The 27,958-nt window shown below is 40.4% G+C and overlaps 1 protein-coding gene across 2 annotated transcripts; it reads right to left on the bottom strand.

Annotated features, from left to right (window-relative positions):
* Nucleotides 1-228: 228 nt before the first annotated feature.
* RYK (receptor like tyrosine kinase) lies at nucleotides 229-27,958 on the bottom strand. Of its 2 annotated transcripts, none has more exons than XM_081864506.1 (15): nucleotides 27,575-27,958; nucleotides 19,685-19,806; nucleotides 18,384-18,483; nucleotides 16,270-16,404; nucleotides 15,081-15,137; nucleotides 14,046-14,190; nucleotides 11,221-11,321; nucleotides 9,231-9,356; nucleotides 8,293-8,379; nucleotides 7,075-7,144; nucleotides 6,248-6,380; nucleotides 5,087-5,196; nucleotides 3,805-3,964; nucleotides 2,808-2,944; nucleotides 229-1,407 (listed from the first exon to the last, which is right to left on the bottom strand). In XM_081864506.1, exons 1-15 carry the CDS (start codon nucleotides 27,759-27,761, stop codon nucleotides 1,296-1,298), a joined length of 1,782 nt encoding a protein of 593 aa, XP_081720632.1. In that variant the 5' UTR covers nucleotides 27,762-27,958; the 3' UTR covers nucleotides 229-1,295. The 2 variants fall into 2 exon arrangements, with proteins under 2 accessions (XP_081720632.1, XP_081720633.1); XM_081864507.1 differs by having other exon boundaries at nucleotides 9,231-9,365; nucleotides 27,575-27,621.

The following is a 27,958-nucleotide window of genomic DNA, read 5'->3' as shown; positions in this document are numbered from 1 at the left end:
AAAATACTTGAGTCAGCAATCAGCATACGTTAACTCTGTAGGCATAATGAATCAGTACAGGATCAGAGAAACAACATTTCTCATTATCTGTGATGGCTTCTATGCTCAAGAGATGATCAAGTAGCTTTACAGCCATCCCCAGAATTTGCATCAAGTGCTGATTAATGCATAATCACATGGTAAGCTGGATACAACCCCACAGTATCAGGGATGAAGTTTCTCATTAACTCATAATATACAGATATTTTTACTCTTCAAATGCGGATTTACAAATATATTTATATATTTATATATTTAATTCCTTTTCAGGTCATAAAAAATCCTAAACACATAAACCAGTACCTTTTTAACAAGAAAAATCTGCATTCTACAGTCCGAGGTGAAAGGCTCCTAATAGAGGGCTGCTTTGGCACTTCTCTGAAGGCCTCTAGCACTTTTCTTTTTTCCATAAAATTTATATACCGCTTGACTGCAGAAAAAAACCTCTAAGCGGTTTTAGCCTTGCAACACGAGGCTCCATTTTACTCTTGAGGTAAACTGGAAACAGCTTTGTAGAACTGTCTGTCACTTTTAAAAGGGGAATAATGCATCTTGGAGGTAAGCTTCCCCCCAAAAAAACCATTGTTTAAGAATGGGATTAAAACATAATAAAAAGGCCACTTGTGGTTCCAACCATATTGTGCTGTCGTCTTTAAAAAAAAAAAGCAATGGATACTTTAAAAAAAAGGCTATTCCAACTACAAACCTGAACACCAAAACCAGTCAAGTCATTTTAAATAGTTTAAGCTGCAGCACACGTAAGTCTTTTTTGGGGTGTGGGGGAAGGAGGAATTCTTTTTGCCACTTTAGATTTTTACAAAAATGCCCCCATACATCAGTTCAAGCACCTGTGAAATTAAGTTTGCATCTTCTTTAACAGTGCCAAAAATTCATCCAATTCACATTCCAGTCTCTTATACTTACGTTTCAGGTTGGGAAATTAAAATGTCTGATTTCCACTTAAGTGACACGTAGAATAAAACCTAACCTCACAAAAAAAATGCCAGACTGCTTTATTAAGGCACAGTGATTTTGGAAGAAGGCAATCTTCTAATTAGTGTCTCTGCTTCACACATGGGCTCCCTGATCCTACTCGCATTATGTGAAAAATCCATTGAAATCAGTGAAGCCTACTTCCAAATAATGTGTTTTAGATCGACGTTATAGTTGTATATAAATAGATGCAAACGCCACGTTTCACTGTTACATGGACACAGCGTCCCTTTCCAAGTAGACCAGAGTGTGTATGCCTGGCATCAGACATAGGCTCCCAATGCTGCATGGAATTCGGTGAGGCACTGCACCAGCTGCTGGAATTTAGGTCTCTCCTCAGGGTCCAGTGCCCAGCAGCAAGCCATCACAGCAAATCTGGGCGATAAAAAAAAAAGCAAACAAAGGTAAGTAAGCTTGACACAAGTGGTAAGCCCTTCGGCCACAGGTTTAATAATAGATTAATAGCACCTTATTTATATGCCACCCATCTGACTGGGTTACCCGCAGCTACTCTGGGCAGCTTCCAACAAATTAACACACAGTAAGTAAAGGTATTAAAAGTGTGATATTTTCATCCCCTGCCATACACTTTAATGTGTGGTAAGTATTGGAGACCTTAGCAACATGGAAAGTATTTCACATTTTCACCTGGGTGAAAATTAGAAATCTACGGCAAGTGACATCTAGTGAAGATACTCCCCAGGTTAATGTCTCATAGCTGGTTACTCTTTTAAAGAACACAGCTTATCTTCTCTGTTCTTTTCAGATTTCTTTTAAGTATTTGCAGTTTTTGCGAGATATTTAACACTCACTATAAATTTATGTGTTTTGTTAGAAACAACTTTATCAGGAGCTTATAGCAAACTAACTTTAGCACAGCCTTAAAAATGACTCCTTACCTCTGGAATACAGTGGGCAGAAACTGAACCAGGATAGGAATCTAATGACTAAGTTTTGCTTCAGTGCATAACAGGCTCAAAATTTAAGCCTCCAGTGGTCAGATTAGTATAGTTTTTGAGGGTTACTAAGTAAGAAACTATAATGATTTCTCAGAAGATATAGTGCTGCGTATGTGCATGTATGCATGAATGGTTTAGGAAATGTAACTTCACAATCTTCCTTTTAAAAGCAGCCCCAACTCCTAACAGAGTAGTTCCAAGGAGTACGATAAAAAAGAACCTGAAACACCACTATCATCAGTATGAGTCAATTTAAGACTGAGATTAACTGCTTATGTCCCCAAAAGAAGGAACCATGAAGTAGTGACAAAGCACTTCAGCAATGAATGGAGGGATAGAACTTTATTCCATAGCAACAGAACAAGTGGAACAGGAACCACAGACTACCTACAACGTCAGCCACAGTAATCTGTATCATACATATAAGAAACAGGAAATATTCTCCACCTATTCAGTTGTTCCCCACAAGGTCCTCAATGAGTCAAGAGTATGAGTTGCGCTTTACTGCATGTATCTAATGTTATTCTTTTGATCGCTTTTAAGGACTTCACTAATCACACCATATTTCCCAGTCTTCAAGACACAGAGGGATAAAAATGCCGACATACAGGCAGCTTCCCATTTATGAACATCCAATTGACGTGTTACCACGCGCATCGTGCCGAACCCTACTATACCCAAATGAAGTCGTTAATGTAGAATGTATAATGCTTTCAAACACAGTTCTTATTCGTTCGCACTAACTAATCATAGACATTATTTTCCACCTACATACACAATCTTAAGAATTATTATGCAACTCTAACAGTCACTTACAATTCATCAGGACAGTTGATTGGCTGAGCTATCCTGTATCCATCTTTTAGATAGGCTGCCATCTCAAAGGGGTCGATATCTACATATGGGGTTTGTCCCAAAGTCATCAATTCCCATAAGGTTACTCCAAAAGACCACTGGAAAGAGTATCACATATAATAACTAGTTAGATTTTAGGAATGTTTCATATTTCTTTCAAACAAGTATCAGTTTCTTGGAAATAAGGGGCTCAGTCCATCTTTTATTTCATATAAAGCTTGAAAACAAACAATTGTAAATTGCTGTGGCATGAAATGGCCTATCAGACCTACAAATAGTTACCAGAGGTGTTTGTGTTACTGCTTTTACTCAGCTATGACTCCAAAATACAAAACATGTGTGCTGGATGTCTCAATATGAATTGCACATATTTTTAAAGGATTCAACACTTGTGGTGTGTGTATTGTTTCCTATTATCATGCCACTAAACTCCAGTGGTCATACCTAGAGTAGGCCTACTGATTTCAATGGATCTACCCTGGGTATGATCAACACTGGATATCACTCCCAGTTCTATTAGCCTCAAATTTCTTTTTCTATAATCTCCTTTTCTATATCTATATCTCCTTTGCTATAATCTCCTTATTAAAACGAATACTAGGATATTCAGTGTGGGTTTGCTGTTTATCCAAGGGCTGCTTACCTAACAAGTAAGTTGTTCTGTATGAAGATTTTTACAACTCTCATTGTTGTTTTAATTTAAAAATATACAGGAGGAATTCTACATCGTGCAATTGTTCAATCAAGGCAAGCATTTTGACTTGCAGGACAGAACGATTCCCACATCTCCTTTCCTCACTTGCTGTTCTGGGGTTCTCCTGACCGCCCCAGAGCCAATCTTGGGGGTTGTGGGGGGAGGAAGGAAGGACAAAGTGCTTTAGCACAAGCCAAAGCCTGACGGCACTCAATAGTTGATTCCTGCCATATGTTTTTGTTCTGCTACCATATCTTAACTTACCACATCACTAGCACCGGAAAACTCATTGTTAACCAAACTTTCAAGAGCCATCCACCGCACTGGCCTGTTTTCATTGTCTCCGAGGCAATGATAATCCATGGGAAATAGATCTCTGGACAGGGCATTGTCTGTAATCTTCACCTGAAGTGCATCATCAATGCTGTATATTAAAATACACACAGACAACCACTTAGATGGGTAAGTTAAGCTCTTTACAGTCATATTATGTCATGTTTGCAGCACTACCTAGGTGACACTCAGGAAATGAGAAGGCATTTTTAGACATACTCTAGCCTACTATGCCTAGTGCAAAAACAATTTGGAGTAAGACATGTATCAAGAACCTTGATGAATCAAGAACCGTGTATTTTTTTCTTTTTAAATAAAAACCTAACAAACTGCATATTGGTAGCGTGATACCTTCCTATTTCATTGCTCCATTTGTCGGTCAAAATATAGAATGACAGCATGTGCAGGAATGTAGCCTATTGCCAACCATCAACTACTACAAATTCTTAACAAATGATGGAGGGATGCACAAAAATGGTATTGCATAAAGGCAACTGTGAACCTTAGCTTTCCCTATTAAGATAAGGGGGTGGGGGGTGGAGTTGGTATATTGGCAAATATTTTGAACTAGTAAGATGCCTGACTAGGACAGGTGCAGAGTGAGGGTTTGTAAGTCATAAACTGCAAGTAGCTCTGGGGGTTCAATCCCCATGGGATTTCTTGTCAGTGAGGGCTGGGCCATTCACTGGCGGGGTAGCATCAGCCTCAGGTGGAACTCTTTATGTTCTCCAGGTGAGTGAACGATTGGCCACAACCTCTTTCCTGCCCCTAGCGGCCCAAATGCTAAGAATCAAAGTACCTCCTATCTACAATATCTCAAGCATAATTTCTGTTTCTTGTCACATTATATTGAGAGAAAACATTTGGAACTGGCTTTTTATGGAATAATGGCAAACAAAGACAACAATTCATTTGCATAAGCAACCTAAAACAACATGGTCATATTTTCCACAAATATGGTAGATGCTGGCCGATACCTACTAAGTTCTTCTAGTGCTGCGGTACCTCATACTTTGATTTCTGGTGCTCTCTGCAGGCATCTCTTTATTATGCTGCACCTTAAACATAAAACTAGCTGTGCCAGACAGGTGCAGCTATCATCTTGCAATGGGAAAGAGTGACTTATACAGTGAATGGACAGAAGACCTGTTAGAGGAGCATTTTACATTGCCCCCAACCGAGTGTCTTTAGCCCTTTACACTTCAGTACTTACACACAATTTCTAGCAGCCAGGTCTTTGTGAATGACCTCTCTTCGGGACAAGTAGCTCATTCCACAGGCAATCTGAATAGCCATATGTACAAGATCTTGTTGTGAAATTGCCTATAGAAATAGAGATTACAATTATAAACCTCCTTGAAATGAAAAGGTGGAGCTAATTTTTTAAAAAATAAATATGCTTGAATAAAAAACCCTAGCTTAGTCATTATTTGCTACCTGTCCAAAGTACAAGCTTTTCTTACTGTCAATTTTCACTGAAAAACTGAGATCCAAAGAGGCTGGCCTTCCAATAAAATGAAAACTGCTGGTGCTTGTCCCAAAACTCAGGGACACCATATCTAACTTGCTTTCATAGTGGCAAAAACCAGAGTTAACAAAATTTCTGCTGCATTTCCTGCTACCACTTCTGTGAGAAGGGAGAACAGAACCCTTTGTGTGTTAGGTGCAAGTCACTGTGATCTGCTCAGTTCTAGCTTTCACAAGGCACAGGAGTCTGATTATATGCACTGGGCACATAATTCAGCATCCTGAGATGCAGGAGTATGTAAACAAGCACATACTGTGAAGCTCTTCCTGCTAGATGACATCTACTGTGTCACAAGCCTCTTGTGATGGAATTAGTTTGTACAACATCATATGCTGGTGGTCCTCTGAAAGACAAATGTGGCCCCTGAAAACACAAATGTTGGCTTTCCCAATCTGGGAAGCAGAAGAGATTAAGACAATTTTGAGAAGCTGCCCTAGCAGGCCTGGGAATATTAGGATTACACCTGATGTTTCAGCCTTCCCCTTGTTATTACACTACTTTCCCATGTTTGTATTTAAGAAGCAACATGTATTTAAGCAGAGAATGAAACATTAAAGCAAATTGTTTTTAAAATATTGTTACCATGTCTGTTTCCTACGGCTCTACTGATGCTTTCACTGACCTGGTGTCCTCTGGGTGTTTTGGACTGCAACTCCCATGAGCCTTGCGCTGGGGTCGATGGGACTGCAGTCCAACACTTCTGGAGGGCATCAGGTTGGCAAAGGCCATTCTACTGAATGAGTTTTTCATACCAATGAAACCCTTGGAAATTCTCGACAGTTTGAATTTTAATTAAATCTAAATTGGTGACCAACTATTTTATATTCTAGATTAGCCACTTCTTACCTGAGGATTGTTAGCTTCTACCAGTTTGCACTGTCGCAAAAACAGCTTGAGATTCCCCCAGTTCATATAAGGCAAGAGTACCATTGGTTTTTCTCCTTCCTCTATACAAACGTGAGTAATGGGGAGCAGATTTCTGAAAGAAATATAGTTCTGGTTGGTTCTGGTGGTGGTGGGGATTCCATTAGCTGTTCAACCAACAGTCTCACAATTGTACAGTGGACCCTTGGGTTACGTTAGCTTCGCGTAACGTAGCTTTCGGGTTGTGAACGCGGCAAACCCGGAAGTGTATACTTCTGGGTTTTGCCATGCGCGCATGTGCAGAAGTGCTCTATCGTGCTGTGCGCATGCACAGAATCGGCGCTTCTAGATGCGGACTTTTTGGGGTAAATACAGACCCCCGGAACAAATTTAAGTTTGTGTCTGGAGGGTCCACTGTACTGCACAATTACCACCATGTATCCCATTTCCTTGATTTATAATTTAGGAAAATGTATACCCCCTTTTTTAAGTACAAACACTGCTCGCAATCATAGCCAAATAGCTTTTCGCAATTGCATTATAGGCCAAATTCGTTATTTGAGAATTCTTGAATGAAGCATATGCAAAGTACACTTCAATTCCAGGCACCTTCAAGTTTGCACTTTGCCCGACTGAAGATGGCTCACATGAAGACTAAAACTGAAGTCTAGTGAAGTGTTTTTGCAGAATAAGTAATAATTAATAACTGTTTTCAATAGACTGTTGTGAAACTAAACTTTAGGTGATAAGCCATCAAATTCCCAAACACAAATGAAAACAACTTTGCTTTCATTTTGAAGAGCACTAACCTGTGATGGAGACCTCTGAGTTTACAGCTTTCTGTTAACATCATTGTCACTTGAACTTCTGAGGCCTGATCTAAAAAGCCAAAAGCTTGTTAGAACAAATTTGCGTAGGAAAAAAAAAACCCAAAACAAAACAAAACCAGCAGCTAACAGACAGACACACATAAATTTCAAAATCCTCAAAAAGCAAAATCACATACTAAGATATTAAACATTATTGATGAACAAGATCCAGACCAAGTTATTTGCATTAAAAATCCTATTGAAATTAATGGGATTTAAGTTAGACTTTGTGAACTATTTTCAATAGGACTTAAGCATGAGTCACATAGCTTAAGATGAAATTGACAAAATGTTGCTGTCAGTCCTTTGTGGGGAGAGATCACAGAGAGGAACATATGAAGCTGCCTTAGAACAACGATCCACCTAGCTCACAAACTTCGTTATGGCCAGTAGTACCTCTCCAAGGCCTTTCCCTCAGCCTTGATACCCCAAATCTTTTAAAGAGATGCCAGAATCTGGACTTGGGAACTTGTGATCTGCCACTGTCTGTGGTCACTAAATCTTTATAATAAACTTATTAAGGCAGTGGCTTGCCTTCCTTGTCCTTCCACAAAACTTCTGAGGGGACTGAGATGAGGGGCCATAAGATGAAAGCTTCATGTGAAAAAGGACCAGTAAATTCTGGCAATCAGCAGAACATTGAAAATAGTTCACTCATTTTTAGATGCTGGGACCTGTAACGTCCTCTCTCCTCGGGACTATGAGCTTCACATTCCACACTAGACAAAAATTAGCTAGTGCTACGGTCCCTCTTTCATTACCATTCAGGCCTTTTTTCTTTCCTGTGTCCCCTTTTATCTCCCAAGCTGCAGAGCTAACCTACTAGACTATGGAGTAGTCTTCCCTCAACCATATATTTCCCCAAGGCTCAATGGAAGCCAGCTGTCTCCCAAGGATGTACTAGCTCACCAAACCACCCCCTCTCTACTTCTTAGGGGGTCTCCATGTTTGGTTCAAAATATATACCTGAAATATACACACCCAATTCAATAAACTGAAGCCAGAGGCAGAAAAATTACTGTTGGAATTCTGCAATTGTGGAAGAGGTTTTGCCCCAACATTCATTTTTCAATACATCTAAGAAAGAACTATTTTGCAGAAGCAATGACTATCCTGTAACCTGCCTAATGCTGAACAAAAGTCATGCTGAAAGCCTACCTTTTACTGTTTTTACAAACATCTGCTTTTCTTTAGTAGGGTCTTTTTCTTCTATTAGCATTCCATGGAAAATTCGACCAAATGTGCCTGAGGATGAGAGCAATGAACGAAGAAAATTAGGTCAACAGAAATTTGTATACACATTCAATAAATCAACAGTGAAGGGAAATCAAGGTTAGCAGTGGACTCTCCTCTTGTGAAACTTCACATCCATCCATGGCCTCTTTGTTCAGCATTTCATCAACCTTTTCGTAGTTGGCACTTGAACCATTATTTGCCGATCTAATTTAGAGTTCAAAGTGAGATTGCCAACATAAGCAATAGAAGTTTTAACATTTTCGTGAAACCCTCTTTTGCTAACATTGTGGATTAGTAAGATTACCTGCAAAAATTTAGCTCATAGATTAGTAGAGAAATTGATCAAACCTTAAAAAATATGCTAGTTTACAAGACTGACCAGAAGATTAGGAAAAAATAAAATAAGGCCCTGTTTTCCCCATTTAGTTTCATTAAACACCTTACCAAGATTTCAGAGCAATAAGATATATCATCAGAAATATTTTGAGATATATTTGCCCAATTCAATTTCCCCATAATATTCCCTATACCCAGGATAAGCAGCAATGAATATGGTATGCTTTTCAAAAACAGTATGGATAAAATCATTACGTACAAAACATAATCCTATACATCTAACCTCTTAAAAATGGAATTGCACACTTATCAGACACATTAGCCTAGATTAGAAATAATGGCTGAACCATTGTTAGACATCATTGTTAGAAACATGCCCATTTTTTTGCTGGCTAGCCACCCTACTTATAACTACCACCCGTCATTTGAGGTATCAACAATCCACAGAAAAGGCAAAGAAAAATGAAAAGCATATCATCTGATTGATTGCATATTGACACATATGAGGAACTGTTTACTCGTACCTTCTTGAAGAACGTCTTTTAATGTTATCCTCTCTCTGGAGATCGCTATGTCCTTTACTTTAGCCTTTGCCTCCATCAACGTTACACTTTTAAGGTCATTCTTCTCTATTCGTAAAGTAGGATAACCTGAGGAGCCAGCAGATCCAAACAATACCAACATAAATACCAAATGTAAATAGGAGTATTCATCATTTTCTAGAGATGAAAGTATGCTGCAAATAAAACATGCAGGAAAAGAAACCTATGGCCCTGCATAGTACCTTGTAAGTATTTAATGTTTTGCCACAGGATGCAATACAGAATACTTATCTTCTGGTTAATTACTGAATATCATACACATTACAAAATTGAAACAAACAAGAAAGCAAACACATTGCCCTCTTCTGGGCTTTAGAAGACATTGCTACATGCAAAGTGAATCCTGTGTTTATAATTTTTTTAAAAAAGGTAAAGCATCTCAAATTTATTTTGGTTTCTAGTAAGAAATGTTCCAACACCTTTCACAAGGACTTTTGTTTATGTAGACTGGGTGAAGATTAGTGCAGCTGGTTAATCTGGAACATTCATAGCAGCAAGCTGAGAGGTCCAGCAGGAGGAAAGGTTACATAAACGAAATAAACTCTCCTGCCCCAATTCTTCCCAATGTCTCAAAGAGCTGCAGTTGCAGAGACTGATCCTTTGCTTCCAAGAACCTTTTCTTGCTGGTATTCCATTCTAGTCTAATGGGCTCAGACGATCTAGACACTCCTAGATATTACTGTTTTTCAAAACCTCCCTTGAGGTTTTTTAGAATCAAACATTATCCTAATTGTATGAAATTGCTAGGGCATTGTCCTTTTAAACAGTTTCTGATCTAGCACATCTTAATGGCTACCTTGCTGCCCCATAATAGGGAAGTGTCAAAGAGAAACTACTAACAGCAGTGCAGTCTAAGGAACTGTTGCCCCAAGAACAGTAGCACAGAATATTTGGCCACACTGTCTGGGGATGATGGAGGCTATAGCCCAACACTATCTGGAGACCCACAAACAGAACACAAGTGAAACAGTAATCTTCCCATCTGTAATTCCCTGCAATTAGCATTGCATACTGCCTCTAACAATGAAGTTAGAACACAGCCAAATCCGCTGATAAGAAAGCTTCCTATTACTTACACAAGCAGTGATGATGGATGCTATCATTCAACTCACGTTGGGACCATTTGTAGTATTGTGCTACATTCTGGGAACCTCTTGAAATTGTGGGATGGGCACCCAGAGTGTAATGGGACAGGAACCATTTATTTTCCTCCTACGCCCAAACCTACATCATTCAGGGGGGTCCCCCAGTCTTTTTGCAGGAATACGGGTGGGGGCAGCCAATTGTCCTTCATGAGCTTACTGAAGTTAACTTATTTTAGGATCCAAGTCAACTGATTCAACCAATTTAAAAGTATGGTGAAAATTAACAATTATGCATTCTAGTCCTTAGATATACAGAGGAAAGTTTGAACACATGGCAACAGTGTCTGCTGCAGTCTCACAAAGGAGAAGGGCATGGACATGTCACAGAAGAACACACAGAAAAAATTATTTGAAGGTCATCATCCTACCCGTACACATTAACTGTTTTGCCAGCAGCCTGAAAATAAGTGCAGGCTGAGATCTAGCAATGAAACAGACACTCCAGGCAGAGCTACATGCACTTGGCAAAAGCATGTCATCCCTGTGTTAGCTCCTTCAGGGGGATTAAACATTTATATAGGAGAATCAGGGAGGAGGCTTTGAAGAAAGTCAGGGTTCTCTATGGTTTGAGAACCCCGTTTCTCACACAATGTGCAGTATTGTGATCTTATAGCCAAGAGAAACAAAGGTCACTAGGATGCCAACTCTAGACTTTTCACACATTTTCCTGCAAGTCAACATCAGTATGATCTCTTAGATCACTATGACTAACACTCATACATAGAAAGTTGAGGTGTGTGGGTATCTGTAATTAGATTAACACTTACTAGTAATTGGTGTTGCATTGTTTGGAGTGTCAGCTCTCAGGTACTGTGTTGTTTGCGTTGAGGGCTGAGATAAGCCTTGAGAACTACTGCTGTCACTAATGCTGTTTTGGAAAAGAAAACACAATCATTTTCTAATTTTCAACCACTTAACTTTTGCTGAGGCTAAGATACCACTTCGGTTGTGCAGTTAAAAAAGATTAACAAAACCAGACTTCTCCAAAACTCAACTTGACTATAGCAAAAATGTCAAAAGCTTGTAATACTTCAAATGAATATCAGAACATGAAAAGGCAATCAAATAGCATTTTGATTAATAACGTTTTCAATCAAATCAACCGTAATTTAAGCAATTACACCTTTAACTATTGCAAATCTTGCAGAAAAGGAAGACAAAATCTGTAGCGTAGTGGGGAAAGTCCAAACTTTTAAGTTTGTAGATTGAGTTCTGATGTGTTATAGGTTTCAAATAGATTAGAACAGATGTAAGGGAAACTATACTGGGCCAAGCATTTTTCCAGAGTTTAGCTAGTGATATGTACAACAGAAGTCAGAACGTTCTTGTTTATGTCCCCAACAGAGAAAAGGAGTTGGACTGTGCATATATAGCACTTGGGGGGGGGGACAGGACACACACTTCTATTGAGTATTTGAACCTGTCTTTGTAAATTAACTATGACCACAATAAAGAAATGCATCCATTTTTTAAAAAAGGAGTAACAGCCACACATTTTAAAATATATTTTCAAGTATTTTTCAGTGTTGTTAAAGGCCCCCCCCCCCAATAAATCACCCCTTACTCCAAGAATCTTCACTTTCAGTCCAACTGTTAGGGGTGTGCAGATTGTAAGTAAAGAAATGAAGATTAAGAATATTTAAATGGAGAGAATCTAGGGGTGGGAGAATCCCAAGAACTATCAGCATTCTTTAACCAGTTCTATTTGGAACCTATTATGATTAATCTTAACTCTATTTCACAGATTATGCCAGTCCCTTAGAGCAGCCCCACTGCATGGAGCCCGGGCAGTGAATGGAGCCCGGGCAGCCCTGTGGTTTTCCACGGATCTGAGGGCAATGAAACAATCATTGAGACGGCTAGAGCGCCGGTGGCGGATAACTCATTCCAAATCTGACTGGACACAGGTTAGAGCTCAACGTCGAGCCTACCAAGTGGCGATAGCGACAGCGAAGAAGACTTTCTTCGCCGCCTCTATTGCATCTGCAGAAAACAGCAGCAGGAGACTTTTTCAGGTGGTTCACAATTTAGCAGAACCACCTGCAACATCGGGGCCCAGTATGGGCCACATGATCTCCTGCAATGATCTCGCAAAGTTTTTTGCAGATAAAATCGCTCAGATTCGGGAAGAGGTAGACTACACCGTGGGAGCAGGGCCGGGGCGGGAGAGTGCTAGAGTCCTGTCTAGTCAAGTTGTGTGGGATCAATTCCAATCTGTTACCTCCGAGGATGTGGACAGGCTGCTTGGACGAGTGAAGCCAACCACCTGTCTCCTGGATCCTTGCCCATCCTGGCTTATAAAAGCTAGCCGGGAAGGACTGGGCGATGGGCTTTGTGCGGTGGTGAATGCTTCCCTCCGTGAGGGAGCCTTCCCAGACCCGCTGAAAGAGGCGGTTATTAAACCGCATCTTAAAAAACCATCTTTAGATGCGGCCACGATGGCCAATTATCGCCCAGTCTCAAATCTTCCATTCTTGGGCAAGGTGATTGAGCGAGTGGTTGCTGAACAACTCCAGGCACGCCTGGAAAAAGCGGACCATTTGGATCCCTTCCAGTCGGGATTCAGGCCTCATCATGGGACTGAAACTGCCTTGGTCGCACTGGTTGATGATCTCCGGCGGGCTAGGGACAGAGGTGAGAGCTGTTTCCTAGTTCTGCTGGATCTCTCAGCGGCGTTTGATACCATCGACCATAACATCCTTCTAGACCGTCTTGAGGGGCTGGGAGTTGGGGGCACTGTCATACAGTGGTTCCGCTCCTTCCTCCTGGGCAGTGTTCAGAAAGTGGTGGTGGGGGATGAGTGTTCAGACCCCTGGGCTCTCACTTGTGGGGTGCCTCAGGGTTCTGTCCTGTCCCCCATGCTTTTCAACATTTACATGCAGCCACTGGGAGAGATCATCAGGAGGTTTGGGCTGGGTGTTCATCAGTATGCGGATGATACCCAGCTCTACCTCTCTTTTAAATCAGAACCAGTGAAGGCGGTGAAGGTCCTGTGTGAGTGTCTGGAGGCAGTTGGAGGATGGATGGCGGCTAACAGATTGAGGTTGAATCCTGACAAGACAGAAGTACTGTTTTTGGGGGACAGGAGGGAAGTTTTTAATATGTGACATTTTAGTGTACTTTTCATCTTTGTTGGAAGCCGCCCAGAGTGGCTGGGGAAACCCAGCCAGATGGGCGGGGTACAAATAATAAATTATTATTATTATTATTAGTTTAGGCTCAACACCCATATAGCTAGCAGCCTGTTTTCACAGAGGCCAGCCAGATGGCTATGTGAAGTCCACAAACAGGAGAACATGAATGCAATAGTACTCTCCCACTTGTGTTCCCCTGCAACTGGTATTCAGAGACATACTGCCTTTGAAACTGGAGGTAGTATTAAGCCAACATGGCTAGCAGCCTGATAACTTAGTAAGTCTTGTATTGCATTATCTGGGAACATTGAAAAATAAGTTATATACTGCACTGACATTAAGTTCTCAATGTCAACTCTGCCAAAGCCTAGGAGCTACCTTTAGTGCATCAAGAAGTCCATATAACGTCTCAAACATGAAAACTGGAAAGAAAATTGAAGTCCACGTTTTTTCTTTACCTGTCTTCCAATTCTATTCTCTTCATACTGTGAAGATGCAAAACAGCTAGTATTATTGCTACCAGGAATATGACTGCACAGCAAACTCCTACACTGATATAAAACACACGCGTAGAAGTGGTGGGAGCTGCATTTACAGGATCAACTGAAATGGAAGAGCAAAGCATTACTGCAACAAAATGGATATAGCATTTGCCAGCTTCAGCTAAGTTCACATACAAATGAATAAGTAACATGTTTATTTTTATTTTCCTATTATACTGTAGTATATAATTTAAGCTTATGGTGAAGGAAAAAAGTGACTTCCAAGATTAGTTTTAGAAGTCTAAATATAAAATATTGAAAACAGTCACTAAGAGATGCCTAGAAAAACTAAACATCATAGCCTTTAGATACAAAACCTCTACATTAAAGTCTTCTCTAAGCCTTGTTTTCCTTGAAGTACAAAAAGAGAAGACTCTGATGAGTACCAAGGACAGAGAGATGCCCTCCACTACAAAGAACTCAGCTAATTATGCTAATAACTCAACATGAAAAAATTATGAAATTGCTTCCACCAAAAGGCCAATGGAGTTTTTGTAATATAATATCTTCACTAGCAAGTTGCCTTCTCTCTATTTACTGTTCACAGGAATTCAATGCGTATACCAAAATATGCAGCCATGTAACATGCAAATTCAAGAATACATTACATAAAAAGGCTGATAGCAAAACTAATCTCTTACAGATCTGCTTGGTGGAGTACCTGGTTTACAACATGATAATCAATAAAAAGCATGAAATACAAAAATGCAAAAGTACAAGCTGCTGGGGATTTATACTTTTTAATTTCCATTAATGAACAAAAATTCTGTCTCTTAAAAAATCTGACCAATTTTCCTTATCTAACAGCAGAAGGGGAAGAAATGTGTTTGAATTATGTAGACTGATAATTTTAAAAGGAAATGACAAAGATCCTCAACTTCTCCTGCATGCTGCATATGAATAATGCTTTCAGGTATCTTCCATTTAAAAATATGAAACACATTTACTTACAAATAGCTTTACTGCTATTTTTGTCCAATACTGGTGGTTTTACTTCTAGCTCAGGTTCTAAAGACAAAAGGGATAAAAAGGGACATTTGATATCACTTTGAGATTTACTTTTCATACCAAGACAATGAACAGAAGAACACTTTATTCCATCTTCTATCAATACTTAGTAAAAAAAAATAATCTATCAAGATCTGGCAAACCCGAGAATTCAATGTAGTTCACCTACTATAAAGAGGAAGTAACATACCACATAGTAACACCAACCACAAAATTTCAGTAGCATAGAGACTGGTCCTTTTACTTGCCTTGAAACAATGCTAACTGCCAATGGTTGAACCTTGTTTAAACATGTGCCCATGAAAGAACATAAGCTGAACTTTCAGATGTAAAACCCAAGAACAGAACGGGGGTAGATTTAGCACATGGGATACATTTGTATTTCATCCTTTGTGTTTCATGGGATTACAATATTTAACTTTCAAACTTTCCTGTAATCATTGCAACTACTCATTCCCATGAGTAGATGCTATCGAGAAGAAATTTATTTACCGTATTTCAAACCCACCCTGCAACCCAAACTTTCTCAGGACATGTAAATGTAGCCAATTATGTTAACCCTTCCCTAGGTCTCCACCTTTCTAGAGATCTGAAGCATATTGGTTATAGGTAGCTTCTGTTTCCAGACGTGCGTCTTGGTTTAAATATTGATTTCCTGCATTCCCAATGTTAGTAATGATCCTTTCTGGTTAACAATACCCCTTTTACTGAGATACTGCTGCAAAGTTTTAGTACTGGTAAGCAAAGCCCTAAAATCACCTGCTCCCCTTAAAGGCCAGACCCTGTACCAAGATTGCCTGGGCATGGTAAATTTACTGATGTTTGGCTGAAGTGTAGCAAGGAGAGCCTTCTTGGTGGTGGCATCTCAGCTTTGGAATTGCCTTCCCTCTGAAATACAACTGGCACACACATTGTTGGAAGCTTGACACCATGTAGAGCCTTGGTTATTTGTCCAGACCTCTGCAGAAATGTATTGCTCCTACACACTTGCTTTCTCTGGTGTTGGGTGGGAAGGGAAAGAATAGGAAAAGGGTGGTGGTGGAGGGACTCTAGCTGTGTGCAATGCAAGTGAAAAAAAACTTACAAAGCTGTATTGCCCCTTTAATATGAACAGTGAATAAAAATGTCTTACTTTTGTAGCACATTTTCCTTCGTTTGAAATTTAAGACTGTGATATTTTTGGAAGCATTAACGGTCATGTTGAGCTGCATTAGTACCGTAACATCAGAGTCTAATCTGCCTGTGCAAGAGAGTTCCACCCGAAACACTGTAAATAGAAAAGCCACATACATACATGTTTTTAAAAGATAAAATGAAAAACCACACATTTTAAATCAGCAGTGCAAAACTGCCTTAACTCCTGAGTATTTTTAATTCCTTTGTTACAGTTTTTTTTAAAATTTAAGGCATTTATACCTTTAGCCAAAAATGCTCTCAGGGTAACTTTTAAAACTAATTTTAAAAACTGACACGATTTCTTGATTCCTCCTTTCATGTTCCTTAAGAAAGTTAAGAACAGCCCTGCTAGATGAGACCAAAGTCCTTTCTAGTCTGGTATCCTGGTTCCCACAGTGGCTAACCAGATGCCTGTGAGAGGCCACAAGCAGGACATGAGTGCAACAGCCTTCACTCACTCTTGCTTTCCAGTGGCTGCTATTCAGCCGCTGCCACTAACATTAACACTGATATTGGAGACAGTATATAACCAGCAGAATTAGGAGCTATTGACAGTTGTATTTTCCATGAATTTGGCTTGAATTTAGACAAACCGCACTTCGGCTAAACAAACTATGGTTTATATTCAAATCATCCTTTTCTCTAATCTCTTCTTTTCAAATTACCGCATTTTTTGCTCTATAAACCACAAGACGCACCTAGTTTTTGGAGGAGGAAAACAAGAAAAAAAATATTTTGAATCTCAGAAGCCAGAACAGCAAGAGGGATTGCTGCGCAGTGAAAGCAGCAATCCCTCTTGCTGTTCTGGCTTCTGTGATAGTTGCGCAGCCTGAATTCGCTCCATAAGACGTACACACATTTCCCCTTACTTTTTAGGAGGGAAAAAGTGAGTCTCACAGAGCAAAAAATACGGTAATTTTATTTTACAAAATAGTGATATACAGACCACCTTCAATATATGAATATGTAAATGCCCCCCAACACACAGGTATAACACATCAACTTTATAAACATTGTATTCATAAAACTAGAAATTTCAAAATTGGCACATGGACAATAACTTACCTATCCATATAAAACACTGAATTCTTTTCAAAGATTAAGAAACCAAGATTTGAAACTTGACAATGGCTTATATAGGGTTTCAACTAACATACTCAAAGCAGACCCACTAAAATCAATGAAGTTACTTTAGTCTACTCATTTCAGTAGGTCAACTCCAAGTATAATTAGCTTATTTTTATTTTCCCCCAAACAGCTTAATACTTAAAATCTCTAAGCAAATCTCAAAAATACAGACTTGAAAACAGATAAGAGAAATATTGGAAAAACAGGGTCCAGTTTTACAAGTCAGGGAAAGCCTGACGTACATTTTTACAACACATCTGAAAAAACTGATGGGATGGTGCCTCACATACAGTGGACCCTTGGGTTACATTACCTTTGGGAAATGTAACTTTCAGGTTGCGAACGCAGTAAACCCGCCTCTAGATGTGGACTTTTCGAGGTATGCACGGACCCCTGGAACAAATTAAGTTCGTATCCGGAGGGTCCACTATATTTTAGAAGGAAGGGCATTCCACGGTGCATGTGCAATGGGTGGAGGAAATGTCCATTTTGGGGTCACTGCCTTGTGATATTCTGTAGGGTTTGGTGCTACAAGTAAAATTTCCCCACAGAATCAAAGTGATCTTACAGTCCTATACAGTCCATTAAGTAAACCTGGACCTGAGTTGTCCAGGGATTTATATTAATTTATATTAATTTTATTACAGACTTTACATTCCTTCTTCCAAGGGTCATATGCTAATAGCAGACCCTGAGCACACCCTAGTAGCTAACTGGCAGCCAGGGCAATTCCCTCAGCATGTGAGTAATATCTGCACACCCAGGTACTTCACTCCACAACTGGGTCACAGTGCTCTGCACCAACTGCAGTGTGCAGATCAATCCCAAAGGAAAAACCACATGAAGCACAATACCGTGAGGTTACCAACGCATGAATCATGGCAGTGAAGGTATCCCCATCAGCACATAGCATTACAGTTTGTGTAATGAAAGACTACTTACCTGATAAAGTACGAGGGACTTCTCCTTGTTCAGAAATATTTGCTTGTGGCATATCCATAGCCAATAGATTATCAACCTGAAATCCCAGTTTATATTCAATCTGTAATGATGTGCAGAACAAGCCAAAAAGAAAATATGCTCAATAAAAGGGTATGTATTTGCACTGATTTCTACTTGAGATAAATTAAGAACCAAATTATCAGAAGCATGTTGCTAAGTGTCCAACAAAAATGAACAAGGTAAATTCAGAGGATGAAATCAGACAATGCCTTAATCTACGTGCATCTCAACGAAGCAATTATTAGGGGGAAGGGTAGAATCTGGATCAAAACCAGAAAAAGAGATCTGTAAGCAGAACAGATACTAAACCATACCAAGATGTGGAGATGACCAATACAAAATGACAGGCGGGAATCACTTTCTGCCAGAAAAACACATTTCCATTCACCCCCAGAGATCTACCCAAAGACCTAGTTTTTGATACTGCCAGAACAGTTAATATTTCAGCTTTATTAAGCTGGATGCCAAAATATCACTGTTTGAATTGTATTTAAATATTCAAACCAAAAGCCAGCTATCCTTTCAAATGTCAAACAACTTTTCTGACTCATGTGTGTACTGATACCATTTAATACATGTTGTATGGTTTCCAATCCTGAACTCGAGGCAAAATTATGGTTTACAGATTTCTTAATTGGGCAAACTATAGCGACTGAGAAACAGGGAGGGAGGGACTCTTATGTATTTAAAGATGAAGCAGCACACAAGCCTAAAGCTCATTCATGAAAACCAAACTGTGTTTAGGACAAGTCATTTGAATCAAGCCTATGAAATGAAGAGAAAAGCCTTCTCACACACTATACTTCTTAAGTGCAATCCTAATGTATGTCTAATAAGAAATAAATCCCACTGTGTTCAATGATACTTTCTCCCTGGTAAGTGTACACTGGGGTTTTATGAGTGCAATGGAGTTTACTTCCAAATGGACAATATTTAAGAATGGGATGTTGATCATGGACACACGCTGCACATTCTGCACAAGTTCATGGACTTCTGCTTCCTTCCCCGAGCTCCATGCTTGAAGCTGAAGAGGGGGATCAATGAAACTGCTCCAGGCAGCAAAGGGTCTCAAAACCCCACCACAACTGCTACAGACAAAGCTGCAGTGTGTTATACCAGCTGTAGCACACCTTACACATGTAGCTTCAGTCTTAGGTTACCCACCCTGGTTAAGCCCTCCAATGCCACACAATGAATACTGTTGCTTAATTCATCCACATAAAATAATAGTTGGTGCTTACCTTGGCCTTGGAATGCCAACTGAAATGGAGGCTGTTTGTCTCACTTGGTACCAGCAGATTAAAGGACAAAGCGTAGTGATTGATAAGGTCATTTCTCACATAATAAAGTTCTGCATCAATACCTAAAACAGGTTTAAAACAAAGAGGGGGGTGGAAATGAAGTTAAAAGCTAAGCTACAGCCACAGGCAATTTAGTAAACAAGAAATAAATATTACTTGTTTAAGAGGAAGAAAACCAACATTTAGTGCCAGTTAAGCCAGTTTGATCTAATTTACCTTCAACATTTAAAGAAATGTTTAAAATCAACTACAGTTTCTCTCTCACCCACCCATCCACCCACCTCCTTCTCTACTCCTTAATGGGGGAGGAAACAAGCCAGAGCCTGGTTTGTTGTGGCATGGGAGCACTCTGAGCAATAAGCCTAGAATAAACCTTTACTATAAACTATGTATTAATACAGCATGCAAACCAGGCTTTGGAACTGATAAAATCTCAGGTAGAATAGATTCATAAGTCCTTAGCATCAATGGAAACTTTCCTCCTATTGTGTATAGCTGGTGCAGTCTCCTCCAATCCCACATCAGTTCCAATCAGGACCACAGCAGGAGCAAAGGACTAAAGCATTCCTCTTCCCCACAGTTCTGATGAGGCTAAGGGGTGTGTGTCAATGTTTGCTTGTAGTTGTTGTTTTAAAAAGCTGCTATGAAATATGTAACTAGGGGCTAAGTCATGTCTAGTATGGAAAAAGTATGGAAGGAGATAAGGAAAACACTACAAAAAATTATGAATGTCTAAGGAAACATGTACACAGACTCTCTGATCAACTGCAGACAAAACAACAGAATAATAATTGAATAACTTATTTAACTGGCATAAAGAAAAACTTATCTGGAATCAACTACACAAATCTACTTTAAAACTCTTCTGACTTGCAGACCCCATTAAGCAAGCTCATATATAGAAAGCTTAAGGCTCAAGGATCTAGTTTCTTGTTACTGGATCTTACCTAACTTAAAGCAAACCACATGACAAGGCCTGCTTTTTTTTTTTGCTTTAGATTTTAAGAGGAAACACTGTTTTGCACAGGCAAACCCTAAATCACATTAACATATATCTTTGTGCTCCACACTTGGACATAAACCAGAGAGAATAAATTAAATCAAGCATAGAACAAGAAGGTAGGCTTATGCCATACCACAGAAATACAAGGTCATTCTTTAAAGATTTTAACATAACACATTATGAAGCAGACAAGGAGAGGCAGGGATTTCATTCTTAGAATGAAGGATGCTGAGGAACCCTTGTATTCATTACAAAACTGGATCATGTCACTCTAGAAGCCTTAACAAAACCATGGCTTTTTCAAAGGGCTCTTGCATAAAAGAGCTTTAAATCTTTGCAGTTTTAGAAAATACAAAAAGCTCTCCTCAATTAGCATGGGAAAGTGATTTTTGTTTATTTAAGAGGGGCTCTTGTGAGAACTCCCCCCCTTGAGGAGCAAGACAGACAGACAATAGGTGGGTTTCATTTTCTAAACGTTCAACAGAGTTTGAATTACTAGAAGCAATTCTAGTATTATCTTCATCTTTATAGCTTATGTTCCTTGTGTCTCCTGTAAATTAAAACAATTTCTATGTGCCAGTTTACCTTTCTTTTTAGAAAGTGGGTAGCTTTTTAAAAGTTAGGAATGCTTTATCAGAAATTTAAGCTATCATCCATAATCATTCAGCTGGGACTTTTGTAAGAAAGCCTTTGTATGTGGACTTGGAAACATGCAATACAAGTTTTCCTCTTAACCAAGTGTGCACAAAATCACATTTATTACATTAAGCACCTTCCTTTGACTTACATATTCTGCTACAATTCACATCTTACCAACAACCATGCATAGCAAGAGCTAATATCCACTGAATGACCTACAGGAACTGGCACGATCCTAACAGTCCACAATTCTATTCAGTCTCATGGAGCAGAAGATATTTCCAACTTCCTATTTTGCAATCCAGTTCATGTGTGCATCTTATGGTATGAGAAGGTGGAAACTGCACAAATATGTCCCTTTCCTCTCTCACTTGATGCTGTGCAAGGCCAGCAGCCAACTGATTTCTCAGTTTTGTTTCCTTGGGGCTTACCGTATTTTTCGCACCATAGGGCACACTGGACCATAGGGCGCACCCAGTTTTTAGGGGGGGCGAAATCAAGGAAAAAAATATTTCCCCCCCCCAGCCCCAAAGAGCAGCGTACAGGCTGCACACAACCTCTCCCTGCCAGAGGGGTTGCGCGCAGCTATGGAAGAAGGCAAGGCAGCAAGCGGGATGGATCCCGCTCGCTGTTCTGGCTTCCCCTTTAGCCCCGTGCAGCCTCTCCTTGCCGGGAGACGCTGCGCAGCAGGGCTAAAGAAGCCATAGCCCCGTACAGCCTCTCCCTGCCGGAGGGGCTGCGCGCGGCTATGGAAGAAGCCTGCATTCGCTCCATAGGACGCACACACATTTCCCCTCAATTTTTGGAGGGGAAAAACTGCGTCCAATAGAGCGAAAAATACGGTACATCATCATGAAAATTTTTGCTGCTCCCAACCAATTTATTTTGTTTGAGCTTCACCAAGTTTCGTAGTTGAGACATAAATGTAACAAGAGATTTGAGAACTTCTGGCACGAACTAAGAAGAAACACAACAAATATAAATTCTCATGGATACTACTGAACACACAAAACATAGGAACGAAAATCCTAATGTAGCTAAAATTCATGCCTTCAGTTGCCACAGTAGTGACAAAGGGACCCTTCAGAATGTCTTTGTTTCTCTTCCCATTCACTACAATGCAATTCATGACTGAATAAATTTGTTTACTATGAGGTATTAGGGCAGGGTTGTTAATTGTGCCCGCTACAACAAATCATGCTAAATAGAAGACATTCTACATCATTTAGGCTGTGCACCATACAAGTGCACCTCTTACAACTTCCTTCTTCAGCTCTATGTACTTTTTCAAGAGAGAAAAAGGGGGCAGTGAGGGGGTAGGATTAGAGGCTTCATGGGAATCAAGTGGATCTCAAGGACACTACTGTGAACACAAGCATCATGCTAGTTTTTGCTGGGTTATGTAGCTAGAATTGTACAGACACCATCTATCTGAAGGCAAAGCATGACAAATTAGTTTCAAATTTTAAAATCCATTATTAATTACAAAGACAACCACTGGACATCTCATAATCAATCAGTTATTCTTCAAATTTCAGTAATTACTAATCAGACTCAAGACAAGGCTTCTCCAACCTAGTGCCCTCCAGCTGTACTGGCTTCCCATTCCCATCAGCCCCATAAAGCATGGTCAGGGATGATGAGAACTGTAGTCCAAAAGATTAGAGGGCACCAGGTTGGGGAATGCTACTCTATGCACTTTAGTGGTTGAACAAGGTCACCAAGAATGCAAAGGGACCTAGAGACCTCTGCATCTACTACAGTCGTTCAGGAGTAGATTCCCACCCCTATAGTGTCATCCACAGGTCCAGAAGAATATGAACCACTTACTGAAAATACACACTAGACACTGCATCCTGTAGGCACCATCACATAGGTAACTGAGCACACAAAAGGTTTTAGAGCCTTGGGGAAGGCCTTAATCACTTAAGAGTCCCTTCTGGAGTCCTGGCTTTAAAATCCAATGACTGTGTCTGAGAATTCTGAAGTTTGGTACCAACTCTAAAAGCAATTGTCCACATTATATAAAACATACTCAAAAACAGCACACTGCACTAAAATTTATGAACCATGAAGGGGGAGAGAAATCACGACAGTGTAATAAACCATCAGCACTGAATTAGTAAATGATATATTTTATTAGACTACTGAGTGTTTAGAAATATAGTAAACATTCATCCTTTCAAAATTCTTTAGGCATGAATATTCAGAGCAAAAGTACAATAAAGATCTAAAGTTCTTTCAGGTCCTGGTGTGTCATTGCTCATCCCATGACAACAAATACTGCCAAAGATTCATTCTGCTGCATCAACATACTTTTACATCTAGAGTTGGTAAGCATATTTCAAATTTGTGGGCATCAGAATGAAGTTCTGGCCAGTATTAATTTTCTTCATGCCCTAACAATTTGGCCTCTGGAATTTATCCAGGCACTCTAATCTGCACAAAATGATCTTTATCTAAGCTTGAGTTCCACTCTGCCTCGTGATCCCAGATGGATATAGGCTGCCTCATCAAGAGCAATGGGAACCATGAAACACATCTGTATCAGCTGTACATGCACAGCTCCTTTGTACAACTGGAAAACATATTCAGCCATTTTACCATCTGTCTCTACCATCTCAGACTTAGATATTTAATAAGCTGGAGCATCCTCAAAGAAGATACAGACAGTCAACTTAACGAAGTAAGCTCCTTCCTCAAGGTTGTTTTGCCTTCAGTAATTGTTACTGTGTAGTCATCTTTTCTCCCTGAGCACTATGTTAAAGGACAGTTTTCAGCTAAGAAATAATTGTTCTGCAATATATCACACAACTCCAGGCAGATATATTCAAGTAGGACCGTACAACTGATGAGATGGTGACATACAAGTAATCTAAAAAGGTTAAGTATTCAAAAGATTTTAAAAACACCTCAGCCTTATACACTAAAAGCTGCAAGTCTTTCAATGTGCAGTATCTTCATATTTTGTTAAGAGAAGCACCTAATTCAAATTAACAGCCATATCCGGATATCAGATCAAAATAGAACAATAAATTTAGATAGTATGTAAGTACTTTATTCAGCAGCTCAAACTTAATGGAAAATAAGACACCTAACAAGCACTGGCTCTCTTCACACATTAGAATGCTAAACCATTGTTTGGTGCTACACCAACAAATATTCTGTTCCCTCCCACACCAATTCAATAAATTAGTCTCTCAACAACTGCAGCACCCTGAAATGCCTTTCCACAGGAGAGGCAGGAATGTGACGCGCAGGTGACTGCCATGGGTTAAGAGAATAGCTGAAAATCAGGCTGAAACAGCACAGTTGAGTGGGCATTTGGATACAATTTATCAGGCAGTGATGGAGATGTGTACATATGCTAGAGCTTTTCTGAGTTTCCCTCCCAGCTTTTGCCCCCCCAAATGCTTTTGAAAAGAACATTTTCTAAGCTGTTTGGGTATTCAGTAATGAAAGCTGCTGAAAAGGAAGCTTCAAGTACTCCAGAAACAACTTTCAGTACCTGTGCATAAATCATTAGATACTGTACCTATCTTTAATTAAAACTTTGCAGTACATTATTACCAGAAGACTCCCCAATACCATCTGAGCGGTAAGTTGCAATGTATCAACTAAGAGATAGGATGGCTTTGAAAATGTTAGGTGAAGAGAGGCTACGACAAGAATTATAGCAAGAATTATAAAGAAAACAGGCTTTTTCACTTTCTGTTTTATAATTTCTCTGTGATACAATATTCTCTGCACAAATCCCCAGGAAAGCAGAGTTACAGCTGAAGTAAATAGCATAGATATGCAACAGGAACAGGCGACTGGCAATGTACAGGCGGAAGTACTACTGACATGCCTGGACCCCCCAAGCTATTTTTAGAATCTTAAAGGTTCTGGTTTTGTAACGATTTCCGTCATCCTTGTTCCATAGCTAAGTTTGAAAAAGTGAAGACAATTATGTTACTAGGATTACGAAGGTGTGACTAAAGGAGGTCTTGTAATAATCTTAAGTGACCTACCAGAGAAAATAATGTCCTGCAACCATTGTTTGATAGCTTTAAAAGAGAGACGTCATGAACTTTTGGAATTGCCACATCAGTCTAACTGGGAAGTTCTGAAGTGCCTTGTGTACACCTACACAAGACTGGAGTGGATTTACACCACTGGATAGCTCAGTTGGTCAGAGCATGGTGCTGATAATGCCACAGTCACAGGTTCAATTCCCACATGGGACAGCTGCATATTCCTGCATTGCAAGAGGTTGGACTAGAGGATCCTTTCAGTCATTTCTAACTCTATGATTCTATGAATAATATTTTATCCATTCACAACTGTGAAAACTTTCCCACAAGACATTGTGTGTCCCTAGTCCCAATCCAACGAGTCTGAGATATATACAACCCTATCAAGTAGAACTGCTAGGCAAACATACAGGAACACATTGTAACACCCCTCTTTCTGCAGTTATACTGTACTCATCCTACAAAATTTAACATGAATCTGTCTTCTGTCAGTTTCTTATTTAATCGCGCTTAGCACCTTCCTCCACATAAGTGATTCTTTACTTCCATGACATCCTGGTCAAACCTATTCTCAGGCCCCCTTGAAACTATAGAAAGCCTCTGTGATCTCAGACAAATTACCTAGTTTAAGGCAGCATCAGGAGAGCAAGCCAGCACATCTAAAGACAAGCATCTGGCTAAAAACTAAATGTTGTTAATAATATAAATTTCCAAGCTATGAAAATAGACTTGTACAGAGAACACTGTTATACTGTAGCAAATTTAAAAACAAAATGTGAAAAACTGTTTCTTTCTTTGACAGAAGTAAAATCACCTACATCAAACTACCTTTATTTATTGGCAAATTTCAGTTTTGAAGATTGCTTACTTTAATTATCATTTCTCCCCATCCCAACATCTAGTCAACAAGAGACTCAAAAATATGCACTTGTCTAGTCACCTGTGGCAAGTAAGCATTTCAATGAGAAAGCCAGACAGTTATATTTTAATTTTTGTAATGTAGAAGAGACAGGGGGAGGAACATTAATGTATACATGAAGAAATGAGTTAATAATTATTATTTTGAGCTAGTAACTTTTGCAGACATATTTGCAGGACTGCTTACTCCTGAGTAAAATATGTCTTTGTAAGTGTCTGTGAATATTCATTACTGCATGTACAAATCAACAGCTTAAATAATAGGTATCTGGATTTACAACGTGCCATTCAAATGTTTTCAATTTCATTTTTTGAAAATACATATTAGAATAAATTGATGTGCTATGGTGCGTAAACTTTTATTTCTGTGACTTGTGTTTTAGACTGAGATTTCACAAATTTATTGTATTCCATTAACAAGGCTTAAGCAGGACTAGGGTGACAAAATGAAGGACATCACTGACCCTTCCATCCAAAAACACATTTACTTAAAAATTTCAGTGTTGTTCACTTTGGAGTGTAGGCAAAATTTGCCATATTTTGGTACATTTCATAAAGCAGTCAATATGCTAGGACCAAGCTAAACAAATTAACATAAGGTATAAAGTGTTTACCTAGTCAAGTCTTAAGAATTTAGCATCTCACAGCATGGACTTCTAGAGCACAGCTGTATAAAATAATTTATTGTGCATGCACTGTACAAGCAGTACCACAAACCAACCCTTGTAGCACGTAAAAGGGCTTGAGTCTGAACTGAGTGCGACCGTCCCTATTTGCAAAACACACCCACCCGCCAAGGAAAGTATGTTGCTGCTGCTGGCCTTGGTTCTAGGCTTCTCCCGCTCCCTCCTCCTTCACCATGAAGTGGTTTGGGTGGCTTTTGGGGTGGAGAATGTCAGCGCCTCACCCAGGCAGTTGCAAAGCGCGGATTTGGGAATTTGCACCGTGAAGCACATTTGAAGCCATTAGGTCCCCCCCCCTTCTCCCTCCCCCAGCCACGTATTTTGTTTCCACCCCGAAACCCAAACCCAGCCCCCTCTCATAAAGCCCTGGCAGGCAGGCGAGTCGCTGAGCGGCATTAGCAGAGCAAGGCCGTACAAGGAACGAACCAGCAGGGGAGAGGCGGGGAAGGGGGTGCCTGGCCAGACGCCCCCCACCCCCCCCGGAGGAAGCCGAGCCTGGACGGAGACACCGCGGGGCCCCTCCCCCCTCGCAGGCGCGCACGCGGAGAGGCAGCCGCCGCCCCTCACTCACCGATGAGGCGCCGCACCTCCTCCTGGCTCATGTAGACGCTCAGGCCGGGCCCCCCCGGAGCCTCGGAGGCCGCCGCCGCCGCCGACAGCAGGAGGAGGAGGAGGAGGAGGAAGGGGCGGAGGCGGCGGCAGGGCTGCCTCGCCTCAGCCGCGCCGCAGCTTCCATCCCCCCGGCCACCCCGCACCATCGCTCGCTTCCCGGCTCCCTCGGCGGGGCGGGGAGGGAACCCGGCGCCCCTCCCCACCCGCGAGCCCCTCACACTCGGCGGCGGCCGCTCATGCTCCGGCCGCGGCGCGCGCCCGCGCTCTCAGGGCCGGGAGTCATGGAGCAGCCTCTTCTCTTTACCCTTCTCTCTCTCTCTCTCTTTTTCCCTCCGTGCGCGCG

Source organism: Podarcis erhardii, assembly GCF_964252035.2.
Source record: "Podarcis erhardii genome assembly, chromosome: 5".
Classification (NCBI taxonomy): Eukaryota; Metazoa; Chordata; class Lepidosauria; order Squamata; family Lacertidae; genus Podarcis; species Podarcis erhardii.
The sequence above is the reverse complement of the archived record's forward strand: the minus strand, read 5'-3'. Positions and strand labels throughout refer to the sequence as shown.